Below are 25028 nucleotides of genomic sequence, written 5' to 3' on the forward strand. Positions count from 1 at the left end.
ACAGACACTTCCTTAGGAACAAGTTACGTTTTCTCTGCGAACACCAATTTATGTAACTGCTGCTGAGTATTTCCATTACATTCAAGGAACTCAAAACAAAAAAACTGTAAAAAGTTAGCATTTGTCAAAACTATTCCATACATTTTAAAACTCATTTTAAAACAGTAATGAAAGTGTACAGTTTTTATTTCTTTAATCTTTGCTCAAAACAGAACATTTGCTAGCAACTAGCAACAAGTCAGAGACATTTATACACCCATAGTTTGAAGTGTCTATCTTAGTAGGTAGCTATTTCATTTTGACCTATTAGTGCTATATTCATAGGACAATACTCCTCTGCACTACTAGGACAACATTTAATTAGAAATCTCCCTGCTCCAATTTGTATAGCTGCATGCGTTCATGTGAAGTTAAAGGAAGCCATTTATGATCTATAAAGAACTAAAATGCAGGTCTCCTGCATTACAGAACAGACTGTGGTGCTCTCTGTAACATCACCTTCCCTTCTGCTTGTTATAAAAACAACAAGTGAAAAAACTACAATATACTCTTGGTCAGGAGACTATGCTAGCACACTCAGCCAAGAGAAGAGCAGGGATTCCCTCCCATCACAACTTAGGAGGCCTGACCACCTTCCTTTTAGACATCAGGACAACCTGATACGTACTGCTCTGAAGGGCAGAAACTGAAACTAGATAAAATCTTTCAAGAGCGTGGTGCTGGCATTCCATTTAAATGCCAGAAAGAACAAATTAACTCCAGTCAATATCCTGGAGTTACATACAGTATACAACATTCTAGTTGTGTTCACCAGTACCCCAAAATAATTTAAGCGTAATCCAGACAGACAAAACCTGACCTAAGGACTTCACGGTTTTAGACACTCGTACTTTAGTGCTAGCAGAACAGTGTTATTATGGAAACATCAGGTTAACATTATTTTCCTTCAGCATAAGTGTGCTCTGTGATACACCCCCACAAAGCTGCAGTAACCTACTTGACACATCGAAACTGCAACAGCAGCCACACAGCTGATAGGATAATCTGTACAAGTTTGGTTTTTTTTCCACTCGTTTGGTGAGTGCATTCTGCTATGGGATAACAGCAACTCTTGGTCACCATAAGCACTATCTTTATAACCACACAGATTCAGATCCTCTGGATCTCTAGAACTAGCCATTCTTCCTTTCAAAAGAAATCATGTTTGACCATGTAATTATAAACGTATGAAGCAAACACCTTCAGAAAAAGGTTTCACTCTTGCCTAAGTAAATGCAGCACAAAGTGTTAATGAGATGCTGAGTTTATGCTTTCCTCCTCCAGGCTAATCATTCTTCTTAGCTGTGACAGCCAATTAGAAACAGTTGCTATAAAGATATTGCAGTAGACAGGCTGCTCCGGGGAGATTTCAGAGGAGCTGTGAAAGGGGAACTGACTGCTGAAAGACTGCCAAATGTGAAAGGTTATAAACAGTAAAGGCAGCAGGCAGGAGGGAACCTAGAAAAGCAGCAAGGAAAGAACAGTCTGCTTTATTACCTGGCTTCAGCCCATGGACCTCTACCAGAGGGTAAAAGGTGAAGTAGTGATGAACTGCTTCAGTTATAGTTATCAGATGATAACTGCAAACAGATTTATGTCTGGGCAGATGGTTCTTAGGACTTACAGAGTTAAGCTCAAACTTTATCCTACTGAGAAGGGGGAATTCTTAAGCTCTGTAAGCAGACTGGGTCATTCCTTACAAAATGTCTGCTGTGCCGTGCCTGGCCCCCTCCTGGTGCCATGGGGATCAGAGGAGCTGTAACTCAAATAACCAACAGCACTGACCCAGAACAACCAGGAAGCTGGTGAGCTAATGTTATACAGACTAACCATCTCCAATTAACACAAACTTACCCAGATCTTACCATGTTAAATAACACTGTACGATTTTGTTGAGATTTACAATAGCAAGTGTTAGAACTGGGGAAGGAATGACATTTCTAGTAATGTACAGACAGAAGTAATTCCACTTGTCCAGAGGTATGCAAGTCTTTTCTGAGAAAGTGTTGAGAAAGAGCACATAGTTTTATGTGCATTAAACAAACCAGTCATTGGAGAGCTTCTGGAGAACTTGCCTTGTGAAGCAAAAAAGGGCACATATAAGATAGTACACTTCACCTGCGGGTAAATTAAGCTTATGACTTTCAGAAAAATGTATAATGCTTCAAACATTTTCCATAAACATGTACCCATCTGTTGCACAGCTGCAATGCAGTCTTTAAAAGGATTTGTTTCGGAAATTATTAGTTTTTAAAAGCACAACAGATATGACAAGAAATGTTTATCTTACATGCACAGAAACAGTTAACACATCACACTACACATTATACCTAATCATTTTGACTCAAGATCTAGACATTCTCCTAGCAGAATGTGATTAATTCGCAATTCTTCCCTCCTACTTCTCTATCAAAACATAAACCAAAATGTTATTAGCACAGCTGTTGCCTTTAGTCATTGCATGTAGCAAGGTTTCATAAGAAGATATAGTACCTTTTTTGCGCTTTCAGGACCTGCTTCATCAAAACGAAATCTCACAATTCGGAAGTCTTTGCAATAAATTATTAATTCAGTTGGATTAAATTTAAGTTTCTGGTTGGGACCAAGGACCTTCTGCTTCCTCTTGGTGTCATTCACTGCAAAGAAAAGACAAAGTTATTGGGCTGTGTTTTGTAAGCATACAACACAAGACTGGCTCAAAAAGATACAGTAATGCTGTTACCAGCAGTTTTTCATTTAATAGTATATTTATATTAAGGTAGAAAAAAAACAACTATAGATCCTCCTGTTGATCAACCTCCTTTCAAACAAGTGGCTGAATTACTGTTTCCTGTATGCTCAGATTACTTCTGTCTTTCAAGAACTTCACAAACAGGGAATATGCAGTATTTCCAAGAGCTCTCAGCCAGTTAACTGGGTATGCTGCAGGGCCCTTCTGATGCACAGTAATTGACACAAACACTGATTTTTCTGTTTTACTTGCATGTATAAATGAAGTCGAGTTAAGACTGAGATTAAGTCCCTATTTCTTACACAAAACTCAAGAATGTAAGTATAGCAAATGGCTAGCTGGTCTAGACCTGCATAGACAGCCTACGTCTCTTGACCTCTGTATCTCCTTTTCAAACAGAGAAAGTTAAGTTAGAAAATGTAAGCATCACAGAAGCCACACACATTTTATATGTGTTAACTGGAAAAACTGGGGCACATAGCCCCATCTGAGTGACTAACTAACATAGCTGCCTGGTTGCAGGTATCTTGGGTTAAACTGAACTACTTCCACTGAACTCAAGACAAGCGGCCTAAAAGGCCACCTCTGAGAATTCACCTTCAATATAACAACCACTGAGCAGCCTCTTCTCCAGTGTGGGTAAAAACCTCTCCTTAATTCCTGTTAGTAAAAGCTTGTGCTCCACTAAATTTAGGGTAAACCTGCATAACAGAGGAACAAAGAATAATCTCAAGTGTGTGGCAGGAAACACTGCACTCTCCCTGGAAAAGCTAAACAGAAAGGGTTCCTAGAGAACTTCTACCATTCTTATATGAAAATACAGGTACTCATGCTATTTGAGAGTCTGGGAAAACATGCACAAAAGAGTAATCTACAATCTGGCAGCCCTTGAGTTTCAAAGTAAAAGCTGTCTGTAGTCCTTTCCCATTTAGGAACAACACGTATCATGTGAGAGAGGACATAATTAATACCTCTGCATTTAGGAAAAGGCGTTTCTTCAGAATGTGCTTCCTCAGATAGATACGAATCTTTTCCCAGTGATTAAAACCAGCTACCAGGGTGGGAATAGATTATTGGATAACTTTGGCCACTGAAAACTAATCAGTAAAGGATTAAATTATCTACAGTCAGAAAACCAAGTAGTTAACAGTCCATGCCATAATCAAGACTTGAAAAATTATCAGTTACATGAAACTCTTCAATTACAATATTAACATATTCTTTCTAACAGGTGAGCCTAAAGTATCCACCAAAAACTGGTTCTCCAAAATAAGTAGAAGTTATTTCTTTCAGATTAAGAGGTCTATAGTGATTTGCAGATCTGTGTATTTTTGAGGACCACTAGCTACTAGCTTGTTAAGAACTAGGCAAAATTAAAAACTCAAGCACTTATACTGCCAGATATTCCAGCTATGTGTGAATTGTGTAAGTGATGTGCTTCTTGCAATCTAGTGTACTTAAGTGGAAGAGAATCAGATTCTTGAATATTAAAATGTTGCTAACAAAATTTTGTACAGCTATAACAAGTGTCTACACTACAACACTTGTTAACTCAATACTGTAGTTGAATTTAAAACCAATATAAAAACCCAAATAAATGTCTCCTGCACGGCACCTCAAGTTTTATTCATCTAAGGCTTCTATCCTAATTTTGGATAAACCAAATTCTTCAAATCAGGGAAAATTAATTACATAAAGCCTTAAGCATCAACAATTCTGCACAACCTAACAAGCAGTTAACAGCTTTGAACTAAGTTTGGAGCCTGCATTATACTTAACTATTTTTGACATACCTGTGACAATCTGCTCGATGCACGTTAGTGGGACATCATGTTCACCAAGGAGGAGGTTTTTATAATGGAATTTCTGAAATATATGAACTCAGAGCTATTAATTGCAGTTCTTCAGTTGACAACCAGATATACAGCACAACTTTGAAGAAATTATGACAAAAATCAGGCATGCCTAGACTCTGCTGACATGTACCACCCTTGCCCATTTGCAGGCAGTTACAAGTTGTGTAAACAGCATTCTTGTGCTGGTGAATTGCACACCAAACTGGTCAGGAATCCCAGTGGGGTATGCAAAATAACCCCACGACCTGCACTGAACTGAGGCTAGTAAAGCCTCAAAAACTGCTGGTAGAAATTCAATACAAACCAAAGTGTAAAATATATATATAAAATATTAAAAAATCTGTAACCAAATGAATTTAAACAAACAAACAGTAATTCAGCTTTCAGTCATGTTTATCAGCTACTTCATGTTAAAAGTTAATTTTTAAGTAGCTTTGGTCATAGCTACTGAGCTTTACTTAGTAAGTACCTACCTACTTTTAGAGCTTTACACATGCCTAGTTAATGGAGTGGTTCTTTTAAAAGCCCCAAATGAAAGTGAAAACTCTACCGAAAATACCATACAGCTCACAACTTGGAAATCCAAACAGCACTGTATGCTGTGCTGTTCCATAGCTGATTGAGGGGGGTTTGAATGGCACATGTTCTGCTTTGACAAAGGCTTGGTTTGTTTCTCTCCTGTTCTCATTGCTTCATCTAAAATGAAAACTCGTTTCATGGTTATTTTGTCCGCTGTCAGTAATGCCAATGGAACTTAGACTCATTAAATGCTTTGCTGATATGATGCTTGTCTAGTCACAGGAACATCTGCCATATAAAAACACGTTCCTCCTTGAAGAAGGCAATTTCTGCTTTGCCTTTTGTAAAACCACTTCCTGATGAAGCCTCCATATAAATGAAGGCAAAACCAGATGGCTGTACTTCCACACCAAACTTGCACTGTTCTGATACTCTTCATGAAGGAATGGAATAGCAACACCTTCAGAACAAGACACTGGAACCACATCTTTTACCCTTCTTTCTTTTAGAAGACATCGTATTTATATCAGATATGAGACAGATTCATTGTGTTCTAATTCAATCCATTTTACCCATCACATTTGCTGTCATGATGTAGCAACATGAGTAATAACAAACCTGTAGTGGCATTGGGTCATCCGTAATGAAGGAAATCTTGAAGTTAGTGCAAACCAGTTTGCCCCACAGGTCATACTGACTTGTATCAGTTGCAATGCATTTTCTCACAAAATTTACTTCATTTACCACAATTTCACCTAAAACAGAAAGAGGGAAGCCTATATAAATCCTGTAGTACAGCAATTCTAAACCTGTAGTACCAAAAAATCTTCTTAACCCTTTATCTGTTTCATGCTATACACCTCTTCTGGGTAAACCTAGAGTTTAACCAACACCACCCGGGGGTGGGAAAACTATCATTCCCAAAGCAGACAATATGATGCAGCAGTAAAAACAATAATAATAATAATAATAATAATAATAATAATAATAATAATAATAATAATAATAATAAACAACCACAACAAACCACCCACCATCACAACCCCTACACGCCATTTTCCTTACAGCCAGAGAACAAAATCTGCAATTCTTCACTATTGAAAATTGATGCATTTGGAAACCACTGTCCTTTAAACAAAAGCATATTCTCATGTACTTCAGATAGTATTCACTTTAAAAACTTAAATCAATGGCTACTGCTAAGTACTTTTGAGAGTTTTATGAACTTCAGGAATTCAGAATAATCAGTCCACATCTGATTTCACATTTATAAGTAGATTTTAAAGGTGAGTTCATAAAAGAAAAACCAGAACACAAACATACTAAACAGTCCTCACCATTGTAAAGTTCCTACTGTGACCACCTAAAGGAGGAGACCAATCATTTCCTTTCATAAAACAGAAGATCCAAATGAAGGAACAAAATTATGCTCATTCATCTCGGCTAAACTATGCTATAAAAAGCATACAGGCAAATGAGACTGAGGACCATTTAAAAAGAGAAAGAAAATCACTACACATTACTTTTTAGTTCCACAACACTGGTTTCTGAAATCTAAGTAGTAATTTTGTTCGTACTTCAGGAAATGAACTTGGTTATTTATGCCACTCTTGTGCAGGGCTTTTGCTTCTGTCACCACATCAGCCACTTCCCTCTGCCGCTATCCACCATAAATAGTTTGGGAGTCGATGTGTGTTCAAGAAAAGTGTAATTTTACACTAGCTGGAGGTTTTTGTTTTCAAAAAGACTAAGGGCTAAAGATTGCTAATGCCTTCTTTGCTTCTAATTGCTTGGGCATATTTAGACTCAGTTGCCCAAAATGTTATCTCAGAGTCCCCTCTGCAAGAACACAGTTCTCTGGGTGACTCTAACAGCAGTAAGCAGTTGCCTGTATTCCCAGTGAGTATGGACACAGCTTTGAAAAAGTCTCCCATCTGTCTTCTCATTGTGAGACAGCATTTTCCTCAGGTAGTCATCAGTGCACCACACATTCAAAGAACTGTTCTGAGCATTTTAAATACTGGAGCAGAAACACACCTTTTGCTATCCTCAAGACCCAGTCTCTGCACATGCTCAATCTCAATTACTTAGGTAAGCTGCTCTACTAGCTCTCTTGTCCCAGTATGATCAGTCATCAGCCTGGAAGTCACTAAAGCAGCAGCACATCCCTGCTTTTAGTTCAGTTGTCATAAACAGCTACACAAGTGTCTTGGACTCATCCTTATCCCTGAGCTGGCAGAATTGAGTGTTCTAAGACTATTTGAAAAGGTAAGAGGAGACGATTCATTGACCCATGGTTATCATATACATATATGATCTATGCCAGAAGTGTGAAAATGCTCTATGGACAGATGTGCTGGAGCTTTAAAGTTTTTTCCCAAACACTACCAAACTGGTTAAATAAGCTTCTAAAAAAAAAAAAATAAAAATAAATAAAAATTTCTGATTCTGACAGCTTCAAGTTGTTAAAATTCAGCCAAGTCCACAGCAACTGAAAACAATGTCTTGTGATGGGGTACATGAGAATGACAAGCCCTACTTCTGTAAACACGGTAACGAAAATGTTTCAATGCTTTTAGGAGAGCATGAAGCTTCTTAATGCCCAGCATTTTATTAACTAAGCTGTCAACTTCAGCAACTGCAAAAGTCCAAACTGTATGTTAAAGTAGTTCCTTCTTACAGTTGGTGTTAATCTTCAACTATTCAATGTCAAGTTCTCAGTCACATTTTGCCTGTGAAGCTTCCCCTCTCCAAAAAGTCATTTGTTCTAAACTTAGATGGTTTTTATTCTTCTCTTTCTCAGGACCTGCATTTCTCATACAAAGATACGGAGAGCCAAAGATACCATTAAATGAAGTGTAACTTGCATATTTTTTCCCCATATACCATTCTCTGACCTGACAGCAAGTATAATACTTTTTTATAACACCCTGGGGACAATCTTGCTATAAGCACAAACTATTTCAGTATTTCATGTCTTTGATGTTACAGAATGATAGAGAAATAAGAGATTCATGCAAACTTCTTCAGTTTGAACTTACTACAGCTTAATACACGCTGCTACATCACTCTCTTTAAACAAGGCAGTCATTTTACTTCTCTCCTGCATTCCTCATACTTGTGTGGCTGCACTACATGTCAATACTAACTCTATTTTAGTGTAGCTTCATGTATTCTCATTTCATCCAGCACATACATTCTGGGTTGTCTGGCCTAGCTTCTCCTTTGCACACAAGTTTACAGGCCTAACAGAGAACTGTCAGTTTTGAATCTGAGTGCTACAATATGTCAAGGCAGGGTGCATGCATGCATGCCTATTTCAGCTGCAAGGTTCAAACATTTACAGTGAAGCACAATGAAGTTTTCAATGCAGATGTAATAGAGGCAGTTTTCAAAAGCCTGCATAAACTGAACTTTTTTTTTTTCTTTTTAAGGCAGGTTTGGAATTTCCTAATGACCTGGCTTTTATTCCTCATTTGGATGTCTATGAGTAATATGAAAAGGTTCAAACCTTCCACATTTAGGAAAGTAGATAAACAATCCAACTAGTATGTGTTGGTCTTGCACAATGAACCTTCTTGCATTTGTAGTTGAGTAGGTGATTTTTCTATACAAATGTCAACAACAGAGCTATTCAGAGATATTACACTGCACATTTTTACAGCGTAGCTGCTGCTTTTTTCCAGTAAACAGTCACAAGCTGTTCCAGACATGGAACAGCAGTCAGCACTTCCATGTGACGTGAGCAGTCAAAGAATGATCTCAGGAGACAAGAGCAGCTTGTTTAAACTCTGACAGGAAACCAGAAGAAAAATTGAAGGTTGCCACCCTTAAATACAAAGCCAAACATTTAATAAAAATATTTCTATACAAAAACATGAATCACAAAAAGAACATGAGAGACTGAAGGATCTATCTAGCTAAAACACCTTCCACTTCACACACAGCCTCAGAAACTGGTAAACGTCAGAAAAATTCTGCTAAATCTCCCCCAGACACATGCGATTTGACTATCTCATATTTTGGGCATTAAGAGAATTCATGGCATGTATCTAGTACACCATGATATGTGGCATAACCTGCTACAATCCAAACGAAATTCAGAAGGTGGAGCAGGCACATGGGGGAACTGGAGACAACAGTGGCACAGCTGAAAACGCTGAATTCAGTGATGGGCAGAGCAATGGATCAACAGGGAGCACAGCTGCTGAGCAACAGCACCAGCTTTGTCTCTCTGGCATGCAGACACACCAAGTGAGTCTGGTCTGGGCAACTGATTTCAGCAAAATCAGTGACATCATAAAATAAAGGAGGCTCTGCACCATTTTGCTTGCTACTGAACAATTCTTCTGCAAGTTTTGGTGCCATCCCCTACAGGATCAAGTTTAATTTGTTTCTCTTACAAAGGCAGTAATTTGTAACTTACAAATGCGGGATCTGATAACCTCCACACATGCAGATCACAAAAAAATATCTTCAAAGTTTTCTTAGCACTTGTGTGTATTGTTTGTCCCTTTTATAACCATTTGTTATCAATAACAAGGCAATCAGACAATAAGTAAATTTGACAGATCTGAAAAACTAAACAAGAATTGCTCTAATTAGCACTGTACTTGTAACACTATACAGAACTTGTAACTAGAAATTTCTTAATTTTCTCTGGAGACAAGGGCCTGGGTTCTCTGCAGCAGTAGGAAATGCATAAACAATCCTTTTTCACCTGTACAGACAGTTCATGTTTGCTGTTTTGCAATTCTGTATTATCTTAGCTTGAAATTCAAGAAACTTGCCACAGAAAGATCAAGTAATTTCCAGGTTTTCAGTTGCTCACTGATGCATTTGCCAAACACTTCCAGCCATAAGAGTTTCTTGTACAGTTTTGCTGCCTATGAGCACAGGAGGGAGACAGCACAAGGTTCTATCTTAAAGCCTTAGTTTTCAGGGAAGAAGGTTAATTCCGTTTCCAGCCTGAACCAAACCATTTCCAACAATGCCAACTGAATACAACAATGCTGCACAAATGAAATAAAGTAACTAGGCAGTTTACAAGGAGACATATTTATGCTGTACTGTGTATATACACATGCATATTGGTAGACACAGGGAGAGAACACATACACGCATACTAAATGTGTGTTAAAATGCTAACAAACAGCACATTAAGAACCTGATACTTGCTAGAGGCAATTTTCTGACTGAAATCAGACTCCATAAATGAATAATGCAAACCCTACAGGCTCAAGAAGTTTGAAGGTACCCTACATATCGCTAAGGGAAGTTTTTCAATGCTGTACTAAAGCAAAGGCATAGATTTATTAGTATAAACTTTCTTTAACAAGCACTGAAGTTCTAAACTAAAATCTGAATATGTTTAAGTGTTTGTTCAAGGTCTAATAAGGACAACTGAGAGTATCAAATTCTTTATGCAGTCACATAATTGCTACCTAAATTCATACAGTCCTAGCACCTGAATACACTCTAGGAGACTAAACCCCTGCTCCTCATTTATAATGTTGGTAGCGATTACGCAATGAAAAACATAGGGTAATCACTTATAATGCTGACAGTGATTACCCAACAGAAAAACAGCTTGTGTGAAAGTCTAAAAAGTTCACAACAGAAAAGCTAAATTAATTCGAGTAGCCATTTAACCATCTAAAAAAGTACATTAGTGAGTTCACCTGCATTTAGAAAGATCTAGGTCTAAAACTGCTCCAAAATGACTGGCAAATAATTAACTTCTGTAAATTTCTGAGTGAGAATTAAAAAAAAAACCACAACCCAACTTTGTTACTAAGTAACTGAAATCCAGAACATCCTCACCCATTTAGCTGCTTTTTCTTAGCTGTTCTCTCCTAGAGAGAATACCAAAATTGTATGACTTTATTAGTATGCACCAAGCATTTAGGTGTAAATGTCTCTAACCCACTTCTAAATGAATCTTCTGTTCAAGTGTGCTCAGCCACTTCCAAACTTAAGAGAGAACTATTTGTAAGCTCATAAATTAAGTTTCTTATCTCTTTTCTGATCTCCTTGTGCTGCACAATGTATTCAGGTATGTGAAGACAAAAAAAGCTGCACCCATCAGTTTTTCCCCTCAACTATTTTGCAAAACTTTGACAACTACTTTAAGGAAGGACTACATTCAATCTTCTGTACATCTGCAGAAAGGACAAAACTAAAAACAAAGTAAAAATATTGTTCCAAAAGGACAACTTAATACCTTGACATTGAATGGGGAATGAAAACCAATTTGGATATGTTCCATTTGCATTAATTTTTAATAGGAGAACCTGGCATATCTGTCAAAAAAGAACAACTCTAACCACTGCTCGGAGAGTGAGATCTTTTAAATGCACAGTATCAAAAGAGCTTGTTTTGCCAATCTGATCAGAAAATATGGTCATTAAATTTTCAGATATCAATACTGTACAGTTTTTCTAGTGTGCCAACAAACAGAAAAAAAAGACCACAACAAGAGCTTAGCTAAATTTTAGAAGTGCTCAGGAAGGAAAAAAAAAGTAGCAAAGAAGTAAACAACAGTAGAACAACTATTACTTTCCCATGCACAATAGCAAGATTAGAAACAGTATTTGTCCAGTAATGGCTAATCACTGTGAACCCTGCAAAAGACCCCAAGAGGGATGTGGAAAGATGACTGCTTTTCAGACCTAGGAAGGGATGCTCCACTTCTCCCGCACCCCAGAAACACAGTGAAGGACTCAAGAACATGGAGCAAGCAACTGGTAGTTCTCACGACAAGAAGAGAACATCCATCATGAGCAAGGCTCTCATTACCCACTGCATCCAAACCAAAGTACTGCAGTAGATTAAAAAGCTGACCCTGCTTACGGAGTTGCTTTAATCCAGCACCTGGTATTACCCCCAAAAATGGAAACCATAGCCATCGTTCATTCGCACATCAGCCTTGTGCTGGCACTGCCATTTGTTAGTCACTTTGTTAGTCACATCAGAGAATTGATCCAGCTGAAAATAATTCTAACCATGTATTTTTCTTCCTTTTTCATCATCATAGATTTCATCTGAATTAGCAATCTGATCTGGCTTGTTCCTTGGCTGCACAAAAAAGCACCAAGTACTTGATAGGAATGCACACCTGTGATGAGAAAAATAGAATAATGAACTGTTCCTCTTGGCATCAGTATGCATTTTTAGACCAAATTAAACTAACCCTATCAATCATCAACATCCCTCCCAAAAAAAGGGGTTTTAGCAGTGATTTGGTCAGAGCTCTGTAACATGAACAACAGACATGCCGGCAAGGCGGGAGAGTGCTTTGTGTTTTGCATATTTTTAGTCTGGCTACATAAACTACAGACTCACAAAGCCTGACTTCGCCTGAACAATATAATCAGTAACATTTTGAGAGGACTGTGGTTTCCACCCTGTTATTCTGTAACTGCATCACCAATACCAGTTACAGATGCTGTTCTGACCTTGTAACATAGTACTGGGTATTGCTTAAATTACTCAGGTTGGCTTAATAATCGATACAGAAACATGTGTTCCCTCCAAATTAGTTTGGTGAACACTTACTTCATTGAAAGCAAGCATCTTTGGCAGGAGGCAAAACCCTCAGTAGTTCATTCAGCTCACAAACAAGAATCTACAGTAGCATTTTATCCCCTTTCTGACCTTTAATGACTTGGAGCATTAAACGTATGTGGGACGGCGTGGGCAGAAGCCAAGTACATTGGAACTGTTTTGCAGAACGCACATGCAGAAGCATCAAAATATTTAATTTTAAAGCATGTTCATACTTCTACCTTTAAAGAAGGATTTCCACCTTGCCCTGTTGCAAAAAAAGTAAGTACTTCTGTAGATAGTTACAAGTACTTAAAATATATTACTAGTCAGAAACTTTAAGAAATGCCCTCTCTGTGTTGATAACAAACAAAGCAGAACAAACTGACTTCATCCAGCAAAATCCACCTGTAAGACTGTATTTGGAATTCAGATTCTACACGCACACTGCCTTGGTAGTACTTACATCATGCCAACCCTTAAAAAAAACCCCAAACAAAAAACAAAACAAGCAGCTAACTGAACCTAAAGCAGGCCTGAAAATTTACTGAGTCAAACAAAAGGAGCTATAATAGACAAAAGTATTTACTGTATACTTTGTGTGATGCCTCATTTGTTCTAAGTCAAACACTTGGTGCATTTTTAAAGTTCTTGCAGTATGAAAGATTAGTTTGCAGAAAACTGCTGTTTTGGATTTCAGATGTAGAGTTTGAAACTCTGGTAATTTATTAAAGTAAAGCTTTCAGTAATCTTGGTGTAGACACAAAAAAAGGAGTTTACTTTAGAAAAGCTTTATGGGATTGTATCACTTTCCAGTGGCCATTCTGATTAACTAATCTGGCCATTCCGAAACGCTGAAAACAATTTCATGCTCTTGTATGACACTGACTCCTCAAAAGCTGAAATTACAAAGCTATTTCACTTACTTGTCTAGTCTCACAAACTAACTTTAAAAACAAACAAACTTTTACAGTAACATCTCAATTCCAAGTAAGAAACTTGACGCAGGGAAGAAACCCATACCCTGCAATACAATGTCTCAATCCACTGTGCAATCAGTAAGAGCGCCTTGGCTGGCACACCACAACATGAGGAATGAGAACCAGCAACTGAACAGGCTTTGTAAACAACCCCAAACCAACTCCTATCCAAGTTCTTCTCTACTATTACAACTGACAGGCTATCCCTACTCACTGTCAACAAATGTGCACTCTTAACAGATCAAGCAATAGCTACTTGGGTATTGACAATTCCTCCCAGAAACACAGATGGAAAAAGGCACTGACAGTGACAGCATTACTACTTGTACCAAGCAATGGAACAATCCCATTTTCCTCTTTGAGGGGGGAAATGATTCCTAATACACAAGAAAGGCAGACCTGACAAGCCTCTGGCATTACAATATTAACTCCTGGGCTTGGTCCCTGTTTCTTACAGACACTCACCCCAGTGCTGGCATCATGCACTCACAGCACCATGACCTCTGTTCTGCTTTGGAATACCACAAACCAAACCAAAACACCAAGAGATACAAGAGTTCAAATCAGGCAGGTGTTAACACACCTGCAGTCCCAACGTACAAGCTGCTCTGGAACACATGACTTCATGGACAAATGATCTGCAGACAGTGGAGAAAAAATTGTGTAGGAAAAGAGCTGGGAGCTAACTCACGAGAGAATCAGACACTGCTATAGGAGAGTCTTATATGACTGCTCTAAGACTGCGTACAGTGTTAAAACCTCCCACAGGTCAATTTCTACAGTCATTTGACTATCTAAGGGTGCATATATACAAAAGAAAAAAAATTAACCAACCCCCAAAAGCAGGTTGTAAATTCAATCAAGCTGTCATTAATAGATAAACCCCCAATATATCCAATGGCAGAAGTCTCAAATACAATGTTCCATCTCAGCAAGAACACGGCACAACTGGAAAAGGCTCAGAGACAATCAAAAGAAGGATTGAAGCAATAGAAAGCTTCCCTCTTAGGACCAAGACAACTAAGCTAGAGGGATGCAAAACAGAGTGGACATATGACACAAGTCTGAAAAATCACAAATCACATGGAATGGGCAAATATGGCATGACCTTTGCTGTGTCATACAAGAACTAGGATTTATCCACAGAAACTATATGGTAGTTAAGTCCAAAACAAAAAAAGGCAGTCAGTAACAGCATACAGTTCAATTGCTGAACTTATTACTAGATGAAGCTGTGGGCGACTGACCTTTACATGGTTATAGAAAGCCTAAGTCATGTAAGAAAAATCCAGCAAGAATTCGAATTAAGTATGATAGCATTGTCTCTATGATGCTCTCTAACTCATCATCTGGATTTCCCCCCATTACAGTACTCTCAGAGGGAAGTCCCCATACCACAGGCTGAAGGAAGCCGGGTAATTACCAGTGGATATTACAATCCAGGAGGAACAATTGTTTTCTCACTCTTCATCAGATGTTCCATTAGTTATATATCTCCTGCAGAATATCATGGTGAGCAACAGGGAGGAAGGACCTTTCGGTCTGACCCTTCCTAAACTATGGCACGGCACTGCGTACAGCACAGGCATTGCACTGGCTCCTTGTATTACACCTCCCTGCGCACTGCATAGCCAATCACATCATGAAAGCATACACTGCATTACATCCCAGTTCTGTTGTACGTTTTTTTTTTTTTGAATGCTTAAGTTGATGTCTCAAAAATGCCACAGACACTGTTGTGGACACAAGCTACAATTGATTACCAGAACAAAACACAACTTCAAGTTTAACAACTTCATTCTCCCTCAAGTACACAAGCTGACTTCCCACTAGCCAGGCAAGGCACTTTAACAGGCTGACTGGTAGCCTACCTGCTATTTCTGTTTCCTCTTTGACATGCTTATAGAACAAGCTATGCACGGAAACAAAGCTAAAATAAGTGAAACTGTTCCTCAGGCTCTTCAACTAATTGCAAAAACTCTTAATCGAAGACCTACTCTAGGAGAACAGAACTGCAGAAAGAAAAAGAAAACATTTTGTAAGTCCATCTTGCAACCATACCATGTGCTTTGGAAGGAAAATAAACCAAGTTCCAGAAAATTATTTGGTTTTCCCTACTGCATTATCAGTGGTGGCACTTAAAACCAAGATTTTTACTTCCTTAAAATGATGTTTGTTCTTTTCCTAATATACCACTGTCCGCAGAGCACACAGCTCCATGAAAATACAGACTTCTGTTCCAAAATATGAAGAGATGCATCTCCATTCCTCTGGGCACCAGAGGAAACTTTAAAAACAAACTCTACAAGTTAAAAGTCAGTTCTAATGTAAATTCCCCCATGCTCCCCTGCCTGCCTATTGCCCCCAAAATAAACCCCTACTATTTTGTAACTTGGCATTATTTCTAGGTCTGAAACTCCCTCTCCTAACCTGCACTGCACAGAAATACAAGTTATGTAGTATGGTATTAGGGTCAAAAATTAGTCACTCCCTCAAAGTGACTATGTTTTAGGAATCAAAAGCTTAATACAGCTATTTGCAGTTTTTAAAGATCACTAAAGGCGCAGTAACTGCTTCTACTAACATAATTCAATTCCAAAAGAACTCCTTAAAAACTCTACCAATTAGACCAGCATAATAAACATTCAGCCACTCAGGATTAACTCTGTTCCTGAGAGCAAAGGCAATTTTATACAACTGTTAAGGATAGAATATTAGAAATACCACAGTCAAATTGTACTTGCAAGAGAGTACAAGTCAGCCTTAATATAATTGAGTTGGAATTTGGCCAGAAAGTTGGGTTATGACAAATCCAAAGCCAGTCTATCCAACAGTACAATGTGTACTTGTTTATACACTTTGCTGCTGCACCACTTGATGGCAGGAAAAAAAAAAAGAAAAAAAAAGTTTTTAGGCCAGTGCTTAACTTTAAACAGGAAGAGCTGCATTTGAGTAATTTAAAATAAGTCACTTCTAAACTCCCTCATACTGACTGATGCTCACAAAAATGAAAAGATTGTCAGACCTACTCTGTGGCTGTACAGAGCAGTGAGTTTTATTATGAAACAGCTCACAATAACACCTTAGAATGATATGGAGGTGGAAATTTGAATTCTCTGCTGAGTCATACTCTCTCAGTTGGTTTCTATGCAACCTGTGGCAACTTACTACAAACATCCCAAAAGCCACCAAATGCTAATTTCAAAGATAGCACAGAAAAGGGAAATGATGCAAACACAGGATAAATATAAGCCAGTTGAGAAAAAAAAAAAGACCCAGTCAGCACCATTTTAAGTGTACTTTGGAGTTTCACAAATAAAGCATGAATCACATTGCAAAAAGTTACTGCACAGAAGTTGTTTTCTGTAACTGCTCATGCACACATCTCACAGCAAAGGCAAGATGTGCTACACTCCGAGGAAAACAACCTCATTCTGCCTTGCATTTTCTGAGGAATGTCTCAGAGAAGAACATGCAGTCACTTCCTTGTGAGTCAAAGACCTTGGACGAATATCAACTGCAACATAACCAATGAGATGCCAAGTGGCAAGTAGAAGTTTTGCAAGCTTAAAGATGTATCTGTATTTCAAATACCGAGCAATCTCAGCAACGCATTTTAAGGTATTTATGCCTCAAGCAAAACCTGTATTATTTTGTCTCGCACAGAGCGCCAGTCAATTGTTATTTACTCTTTCAGCTAAACCTCTTCCACAGTATTTCAGCCTCTTAAGCTTAAGGTACCTCACTCGACCATATCATGTATCAATTAGTACTGCTTAATTAACGAAAATCCCACATGAAACAGTGACAGAAATGATTTTTAAGACTAACTTATTTATTCTGTTGGTCACTTTGAATGTTAACATGTCTTATCAACTTAGTCCACATGACAGCAATAGCTTCCTGCATTAATACATGCGTGAATTCTTGTCTGTTGACATACAATCTTATCCTAACAAAAAAAAAATAAAAAATGCAGCGTACCACTGTTTAAAACTCAAAATTACCCCTAGAAAGGTCAAAACAAATTTATTACTGTGATGCAGAGTCTGCAACAGAAGTAATCTTGAGCACAGTAGATTATTCCTGTGGTATCTGAAAAAGGCTTTTAGAAATTCTCACTGATCAAAGTGTCATTTACCAAAGATAATTTCTTATTTAAAATATGGAAAACACGAGTGTCTTACATTTTAATAAATATGTAATTATGATCAATAATAAAAACATTGTTCTTCTCATCCACACACTAAAAAGGTTATTCTGCATAGGTTTAAAGCCACCTAAAAATTCCAAAATTACTTAACAGCTGCACCTTCAACAAGAGTTAAGTGACTAAAGGTGGCATTTTCCAATGCCACCAGAAGTTTTCCAATACACAAGTCAATCATACCTACCTACTTGAAATTCTATGACTATTTGCCTTTAAAATAAAGGAAGATTACCACATATAGCAGTGGGTTCTGCATACAGGCAAAGGTATGACTATCTGATTAGTAGTCTTCCAAAAGGTATCAATAAATGCTGTAAAACTTACAGTGGCTTCATTGCAAATACTGACAAAAAAAAAACAAGGCATTATCCTGCACATACTAAAGCACTGCAAAACTGCCGATGTATTTTGTTAGCGTTTCAGGCAGGTTCAAACAACCTTCTAGAGACACAAATATCACTGGATTTTCCTACTTGGACATTATATTTCCTGAAGGATTGCACTAAGATTAAAATACACCAAAGTCAATAATCACAGTAAAATAGAGAAAACTAATTACATTTTACCAATTCTATTATAATAAACAAATGGCTTAAATATACCCTTGTTGAGGTATCTGTCAAATTCCTGATTTATGCCTACCTGGCAGAAGTACTGGTTCCAGTTTTTTAATCCTTGGTTCTGATGCTATATGGTCTTCAGCCTGAAGCAAAAGGAAAAAGATGATTTACTTCAGAATCAGAACTTTACATTCAGACACAAGTCTGATCTGCTTGGGCAACAAAGAAAGTTCTTTTAACTTAGAAAGCTGATCTTAAAAAAAGCTTGGATCCAATCATAGAAACATTTTTCTGTGAAGTTACTGACTTTTTTTTTTGTGTACATTCAGCTTTTCACCAGAATAATAATGTACGTAACTGCTAATGTCTAACTGTGTAACCTAGGCTATAAAAAAACCTCCACACAGGTCAAATGAAAACCAATTTGGACTGACATTCCATGGAGACCCAGGTCCTACAACAAGAGCTACACTGAGGCAGATGCTCCAGCTTGCACAAAACTCTCAACTTTTCATATGCATGACTTTCTGGCACAGGAAAAATCTCCCCAAACCCAAGGCCTAGAACACATACCTACCTTCTTTTATTTAACGTCAAACCTTAAAAATAAAAATACTTCTATAGAAAGACTGGAATCTGCAGTGAATAACCTTAATGCCTACGGTTCCTACATTGAGAGTGATACTGCTATTTCTCATGACTAGGAACATCCAGAAGTATGTTGCATCAACATTTCACTTTTCCCAAGAAACTGAAAAAGTAAACGTGAGTCAACATGTCAAACACGCTGCTTAGAAAAGGTTCTGCCTGGTCACAAATACATCAATTAAAATCACATTGCCAAGGGCACACGGACCACACCAAGAAATCCTGGTAGCTCTACCAGATACTCATGATGGGATACGCACTACATGGAGCACTTGATTTTCTTATTCATGCGATCAGCAGTTTTTTAAACGTGAAACCATGGCTATGGTGAGAATTCAACTCTGCGCAACAGGCATGCTTCTGTTCTCTTCCCAAATTACTGCACAGCGCGACCGCTGGTAACGCCGATCCCACCCAAAGGAACGTGCGCACCTGAGGCATTATTCGTAACTTTCCGATATAATCTCACGTTGGCTGGTTTTAACGAGCACAAGAGCTCATTTTGATTTAGTTCTGCTCCTCGAGCGAAGCCTGTCCCTGTCACCAGCATTTGCTCACCCAATGTTTGTGTGCGACTTCACCCGCTCCCCCGCTTTTGTCTCCCCGAGCGGCGGAGGGTTCCCGGGGCTGCAGGGGCTGGCGTGCCGCCACCAGCTAGGGACCCCGAGCCTAGCGCGGAGAAGGTCCGGGCCCAGCACTGGGCGCACCCTTCGGGCCGAGCCGGCCCAGCCGCCGCGCTGGAGGGCAAGATCCACCGACGGCACCGCGCGCAGGGTCAAGGCCAGGGACGGGAGCGGGAGAGCCGAGCAGGTCAGTAATGGAAGGAAAAGGCTGTTACCTGAGGCAGCGGCAGAAGGTAGGACTTGAAGGTGGGTTTGGGCTGCTTGAGAGAAAACATCGTCGCTGCCGGCGGGGACCCCGGCGGGCGGGGAGGGAGCGGCAGGCCGGGCCGGGCCCAGCAGGCCCCGTCCCGCGGGGGCAGGGTGCCGACGCCCCGCGGCAGCTCGGGGCTGCGCGCTTCCAGTCACACGGCGGCGGCCCCGGCGGGCGGCGGCGGAGGCGGCCCGAGCGCACCCTCCTGCCCCCAGGGAGGAGTCAGCCGCCTGGGCAGGCCCGGCCTGCGGCTGCCGCAGCCCCTCATGGGCCCCCCGCGGCTCCCTCCGCCTCACCGCGAGCGCGCCCGGCCGCGGCCCAGCACCTCTCTACCGCCGGTGGCGGCCGGGACACGGCAGCGCCGGCCGGCAGCGAAGTGAGGCGGGGTTTGCTGGGGCGGCCATGTTTGAGGGGGGAGCGGCCTCGTGCGGCGGCGCAGAGAGCGCAAGCGGCCGCGGCCCTGTGGGGCCGGCAGCTCACGCTTTGTCCGCTTTTAACGGCTGTTAGCGCCAGCACAGCTATTCCGGGCGGACCCACCACGGGGGCAGGTTACCGCAGACCGCGCTCGGCCCCGTCGCCCCAAGGGTGGGCCGGGGCCCTGCCCCCAAGCTCGGTACCGAGAGCGGCGGCGCTCCGGGGTACCGGGACGAGCACTGCAGGGCGGGGTGTCTGCAGTCCTGGGCCGCAGGCGGACTGTGAAAGCCCGCTCGGGTCTGCGGCGGCAGAACTTCACTGCTCCCAGGGCTGCCGTGCACCAGCTCCGGCATGAACATGCTTCTGCTGCCGAGGTGTGCTGGCATCTGTTACACAAGGCCTGTCACGTTACAGCTGTGCGTGGCCACCCTTGTGGTTGTCTAACTACCACCTGCTGGAGGTGGATGCAGATCCAACATCCCAGTAATTCCCTTTTTCCCTGATCTTTCTAGGCACTCCTGGTTTACTCACTCGAGCTTCTCTAGAACATGGAAATAAAGGAGTTACCCACCTAAACTACCAAAACCCAACACTGCTCTCTCTCTCCTTTAGTAAGGAAGAAACTGAGTAACAGCTTATGTCTGTTAAGTGGCCCTTGGCACCCCTAAAGGTCCACGCTGCAGATGGGAGTACTGACCGCAATGAATGTGGTCGGCCTCCACTGCGGGAACACCTCCTGTGAGAAACAACACTTTAGAAGGAAATGCAATTTAATCGAGAGCCCTAAAGTGAGACCACATGGGTCCATTGCCGGTGAGACCAACAAAGGGGGGAGAGTCTGGTTCTCCTGCTGGTGGCCGCAGCACAAAAGAAATGGGTAAAACCAGCCAGGCCCCTCCAGAGTTTGAGGTCCAGTCTGGTGTTCAAGTATGGTAAGAAGGGCTGCTAGTTTCTGTGCTAGCTGGTGCACCGCAGTGATGGTCCCAGTTATGAGCCAAGCACAGTTCACTGCAAAGCCCGTGGTTTAGGGGCAAGAGCTGAAGACCAGGACTTGCCAAACTAACAGCTAGCATTTGGGTGCTGCAGCCTCACCTTATTAAAAAGCACAGTTTTGGTCAGCATACTGTCATTTTTCCCTAACAGCTCACATGCAAGATAACGTTAGTAAAGGCCTTCTACAGCACAGTGGTGGTGTAATATTACCATGACATAAAGATACCAAAGAACTACAAAAGTCCAGAAAAACAACATGTTTTTAGGCACAAAATGAAACATGCAGCACCCAGCATCATCTGCAGGGTCAGCATCTTTGCTTACTATCATTAAAAGGAAGCACATTACATTGCACTATGGCCCCTGGGATTTTCCTGTGAAGTCAGAGGGTGAATGCTCAATGAAAGAACAGACTTTAGGGCACAATCAGGATTCCCTAACTCAGATGAGATGCCCATTCATGCCAGCAGGGAGGGAGGTTTGAACAGTGAGAAGTGAAACAACCCCCTCTGGCACCTTCCTAGGTTTAAGTAAGAATGCATATGTTCAAAGCTATTCTACAGCCCAGGGGAGAACATGAGCAAGCACCTCCATAAGAGTGCACTACTCTTGGACTTGCAAGTGGAGAAGATAACAATCCCACTGTGTAGTCTGTTTAAAACAAGTGCATCTCCTTGCACAACAGTCCAGTCTTACTTGGTGTTGACTGACAGTTCCTGTCCCTTTATCCTGTATTTCCACACACAAGGTTTTTATTTTATGCTGCAGACAACATTATCTAAGTGGCATTATTCAGCCTGGCATTGTCTCAGGCTCAGTCCATGCCCATTTTAAAGCGCACTGTGCTGCAGCAGCTGCTGGTGGTGTAATGCTGAGTGCCCAGCAGTGCTGTGAGAGCAAGCCACAGGACCACTCCTCCTGGTGATGTAGCCCTTTCACAAGCTAAATCCCATGAATGTTTGAGAAGTGAGAAATACTGCAGGACTTGCCGTCATCATTAAAGTTTTTTTTGTTCATATTCAGGATACTGTTGAAAGGAAATTAAAATCAGAAAAGGGGAAAGAGACAGCAAGGGGGCAAGGAAGGCAGAAACTGCCCAGATCAGCTAGGTTTGAAATTGCATGTAACAAATTTGCCCGTGATATTAAAACTGACAATTACTTGTACTAGTTCAGAATACAGGAGTGTTTCTGCACCAGCACAGAGCCTTCTGAGTAGAGGCTGTAAATGCAATCTCGCTCTTCAGGGAATGAGCACAGGATAGCACAGATTGCCAGTAAGGACTGCACTGACTCATAAATTGCAGTGCTCTTCTGAAAGGGAATGAATGCTATCAAAACTAAGCTCTCAGTGAATATAAAATCACAAGGAACTGGCCACAGTTGCCACTGGAAGAGTTTTATGCCAGTGGGAGGAGAAAACAGAATTGATGTAAGTATTCTGGAGGAGTTCTGTCACAACCTGCAGTGGGATACAAGCAAGCAGCACAGACAGGCAGAGCAGGGCAGGCAAGTGGGGCAGGGTAGGCAGGCAGGCAGGAGAGGAGGCCAGGGGTGGGGAGTGGTGGTAGAGCCAGCAGGATAAGCAGGGAAATCCTCTGGATCCACTGACTCCTTTTTAGCAATGCACCCAACGTCCTGTCCATTTCCAGCCACCCCAGCTTGCCTCACTTGTGCACTGTTTTCAAACAGTTCTGCTAAAGCAGAGGTTTCTGAGAATGCCTTTGTTCTATGAAGAGAGTCTTGAACAGTGGGAAGCTAGCTGTGCAACAAAGGCAGCTGAACTGGAAAGGCTGCAGATGTCTATTTTGATTCTCATTAATTTTAAAAATACAACTTTTTACTCAGTGCAGTTTTTTCCTTCCCTTGATATTTATTAGTTGACAAGTTGTTGACAAGTTATTCAGTGATACCTCCCGTGTGCTAGACTGACCAGGAGCCTTACACTGGTCCACCGCCTGGCCCTCCAGAACCTGCTTGGCCTGCTCTCCTGGTGCTATCACCTCCCCACACATGCTGGGGCCTCTTTTTACACACAATGCAGATTGTAACAGTGGAGATACTGATCTGCTGAGCTATGGTGCATAACCTACCATACTGACTGCCAGTCAGATCAGGTATCTTCCTAAGAGTTCTGGTATAACCTTGGAAGACAGCTCTGGCTGGGGAAGGACTGACTTGTGCAATGCATGAGGGCTGGAGTTAAATCAGAACACATTTTCATACTGATTCCTTTTGATCTCTCAGCAAATAAGAGAATAGCTTTCATTAGGCATTTTCAAGAACAGGTTAGACCACCATCTGTCACTGATGCTATCAACATAGCTAAAAGTGCCTCAGTGTAGATGATCGCTTCCAGCCCTGTATTTCTATGGTAACTATATGTTTTTATAGCTTTCTGAAAAATACTTTAATTAATGATTTGAACTCCAAGACACAAAGTCATTCATGTCCGATTTCACAGCTATGTGCCCAGAGCACAGCAAGTATGTGGCAAGTCTGCAAATCAGGGATTCACCCATGAAAGTCTGTTTCTCACTGAAAGCATTACAGTTCATTTAGCTTTACCTCGACACCTCCCTGCTTGTGCACTCAATAGTTTGCGCACCCAAGTTGCCTCAGACTGCAAATGTGGGACTTCTGCTGGGGACTTCTGAGGAAGCCAGTTTACCTCTTATTGAAGAGAAACATTATGCCTTATATTAAGCAGTTGGAAAGCAAAATGCCTTTCCTGAGTGTCCTTGATGAAAATACAGCAGAAATATTTAAAATGTGATTATTTACATAAAACAGCGACTTCAGTAGTCTTGGCCAAAGATATGAAAAAGTTACAAAAGCTATGCAAAGGTTTTAGTTTTTTGAGGTATGTCAGAAAAAGCCTCCTTTTCAAGGAGTGGAGGTCATATTCACTGTGTGGGAATTTAATGATGTTGCCTAAGGGTACTTTTTTAAATCAATATGTAGATATTACTTCCTTAGAGTTATTTGGAGCTATTCATTGGTACAGTGTTCCACCTCAGCTTGTGCTGTTTTACATAGGTATTGTGACAATGACTTTTAGACTACCAGTGCTCCTAAACCAGAATCCAATACTTTCTCATGGCCATTTTGAGGGCCGTTGGCCTGCTCAGAAAATAGCTTGCTGAGCACAGCAGTCCACTTAGTGCAAGAAAAGGGATATGCTTGCGTCTGCAATCATGCAGGATGAAACACTGTGGCTTCATAGGGATTTGAATGTTGAAGAGACAAGAAGAGCAGGCAGATGAAATTAGACAACTCCTTTTCCATTAACACCAAGTGGAAAGTGGATACAGGCACTTAATATTTTGGCTGAACAACTGTGAAGAATAATTTGAAGCCTATTATCAAGACATACCTTACATCCATTGTAAAGATCAAGGGCATCAACCATAAAGCACCACTTTACCATATCACATTTTGTTTCTGCAGATCAGGCTAAAAGTTGGAAAAAGCAAAAGTAAGACTGGTTTTAAGGAAAACTGTAGCTCTTGTCTCACTTCTCCCAAGGCTTGTGCTTTGGCAGCCTGCTGTGTACTGGTTTTTAACTATGTAAGCCCCCTGGACCCTGGCACCAGCTGTAATGGGCAGAAAATGGCCATTATCAGCCAGTCCTTATACCTGTTTTGACTTTCTGTCTGAT

The 25028-nt window shown here is 40.8% G+C and overlaps 1 protein-coding gene and 1 long non-coding RNA gene across 4 annotated transcripts in view; one reads left to right on the forward strand and one right to left on the reverse strand.

Annotated features, from left to right (window-relative positions):
- Nucleotides 1–24797, reverse strand: part of MTMR10 (myotubularin related protein 10) — a 39839-nt gene extending 15042 nt beyond the window's left edge. The window contains exons 1-5 of one of the 3 annotated variants that reach the window (XM_061347570.1): nucleotides 24744–24797; nucleotides 18523–18583; nucleotides 5764–5900; nucleotides 4564–4636; nucleotides 2533–2675 (exon numbers count right to left, since the gene is read on the reverse strand). In XM_061347570.1, the coding sequence (XP_061203554.1) occupies nucleotides 2533–2675; nucleotides 4564–4636; nucleotides 5764–5900; nucleotides 18523–18583; nucleotides 24744–24797 (468 nt within the window). Of the gene's footprint in view, nucleotides 1–2532; nucleotides 2676–4563; nucleotides 4637–5763; nucleotides 5901–13926; nucleotides 14020–18522; nucleotides 18584–19926; nucleotides 20108–24743 lie in introns of those variants that run through there. The other 2 variants (XM_061347568.1, XM_061347569.1) reach the window with 2 other exon arrangements.
- On the forward strand, nucleotides 19776–21044 carry LOC133209151 (uncharacterized). Its single transcript, XR_009724611.1, has 2 exons — nucleotides 19776–19944; nucleotides 20888–21044. It is a non-coding gene; the product is annotated as an uncharacterized LOC133209151 (long non-coding RNA).
- Nucleotides 24798–25028: the final 231 nt, after the last annotated feature.

This window comes from Neopsephotus bourkii, unplaced genomic scaffold (assembly GCF_033783945.1).
Source record: "Neopsephotus bourkii isolate Nb327-2 ecotype Australia unplaced genomic scaffold, CSIRO-AGI_Nbou_v1 NB_318, whole genome shotgun sequence".
Classification (NCBI taxonomy): domain Eukaryota; kingdom Metazoa; phylum Chordata; class Aves; order Psittaciformes; family Psittacidae; genus Neopsephotus; species Neopsephotus bourkii.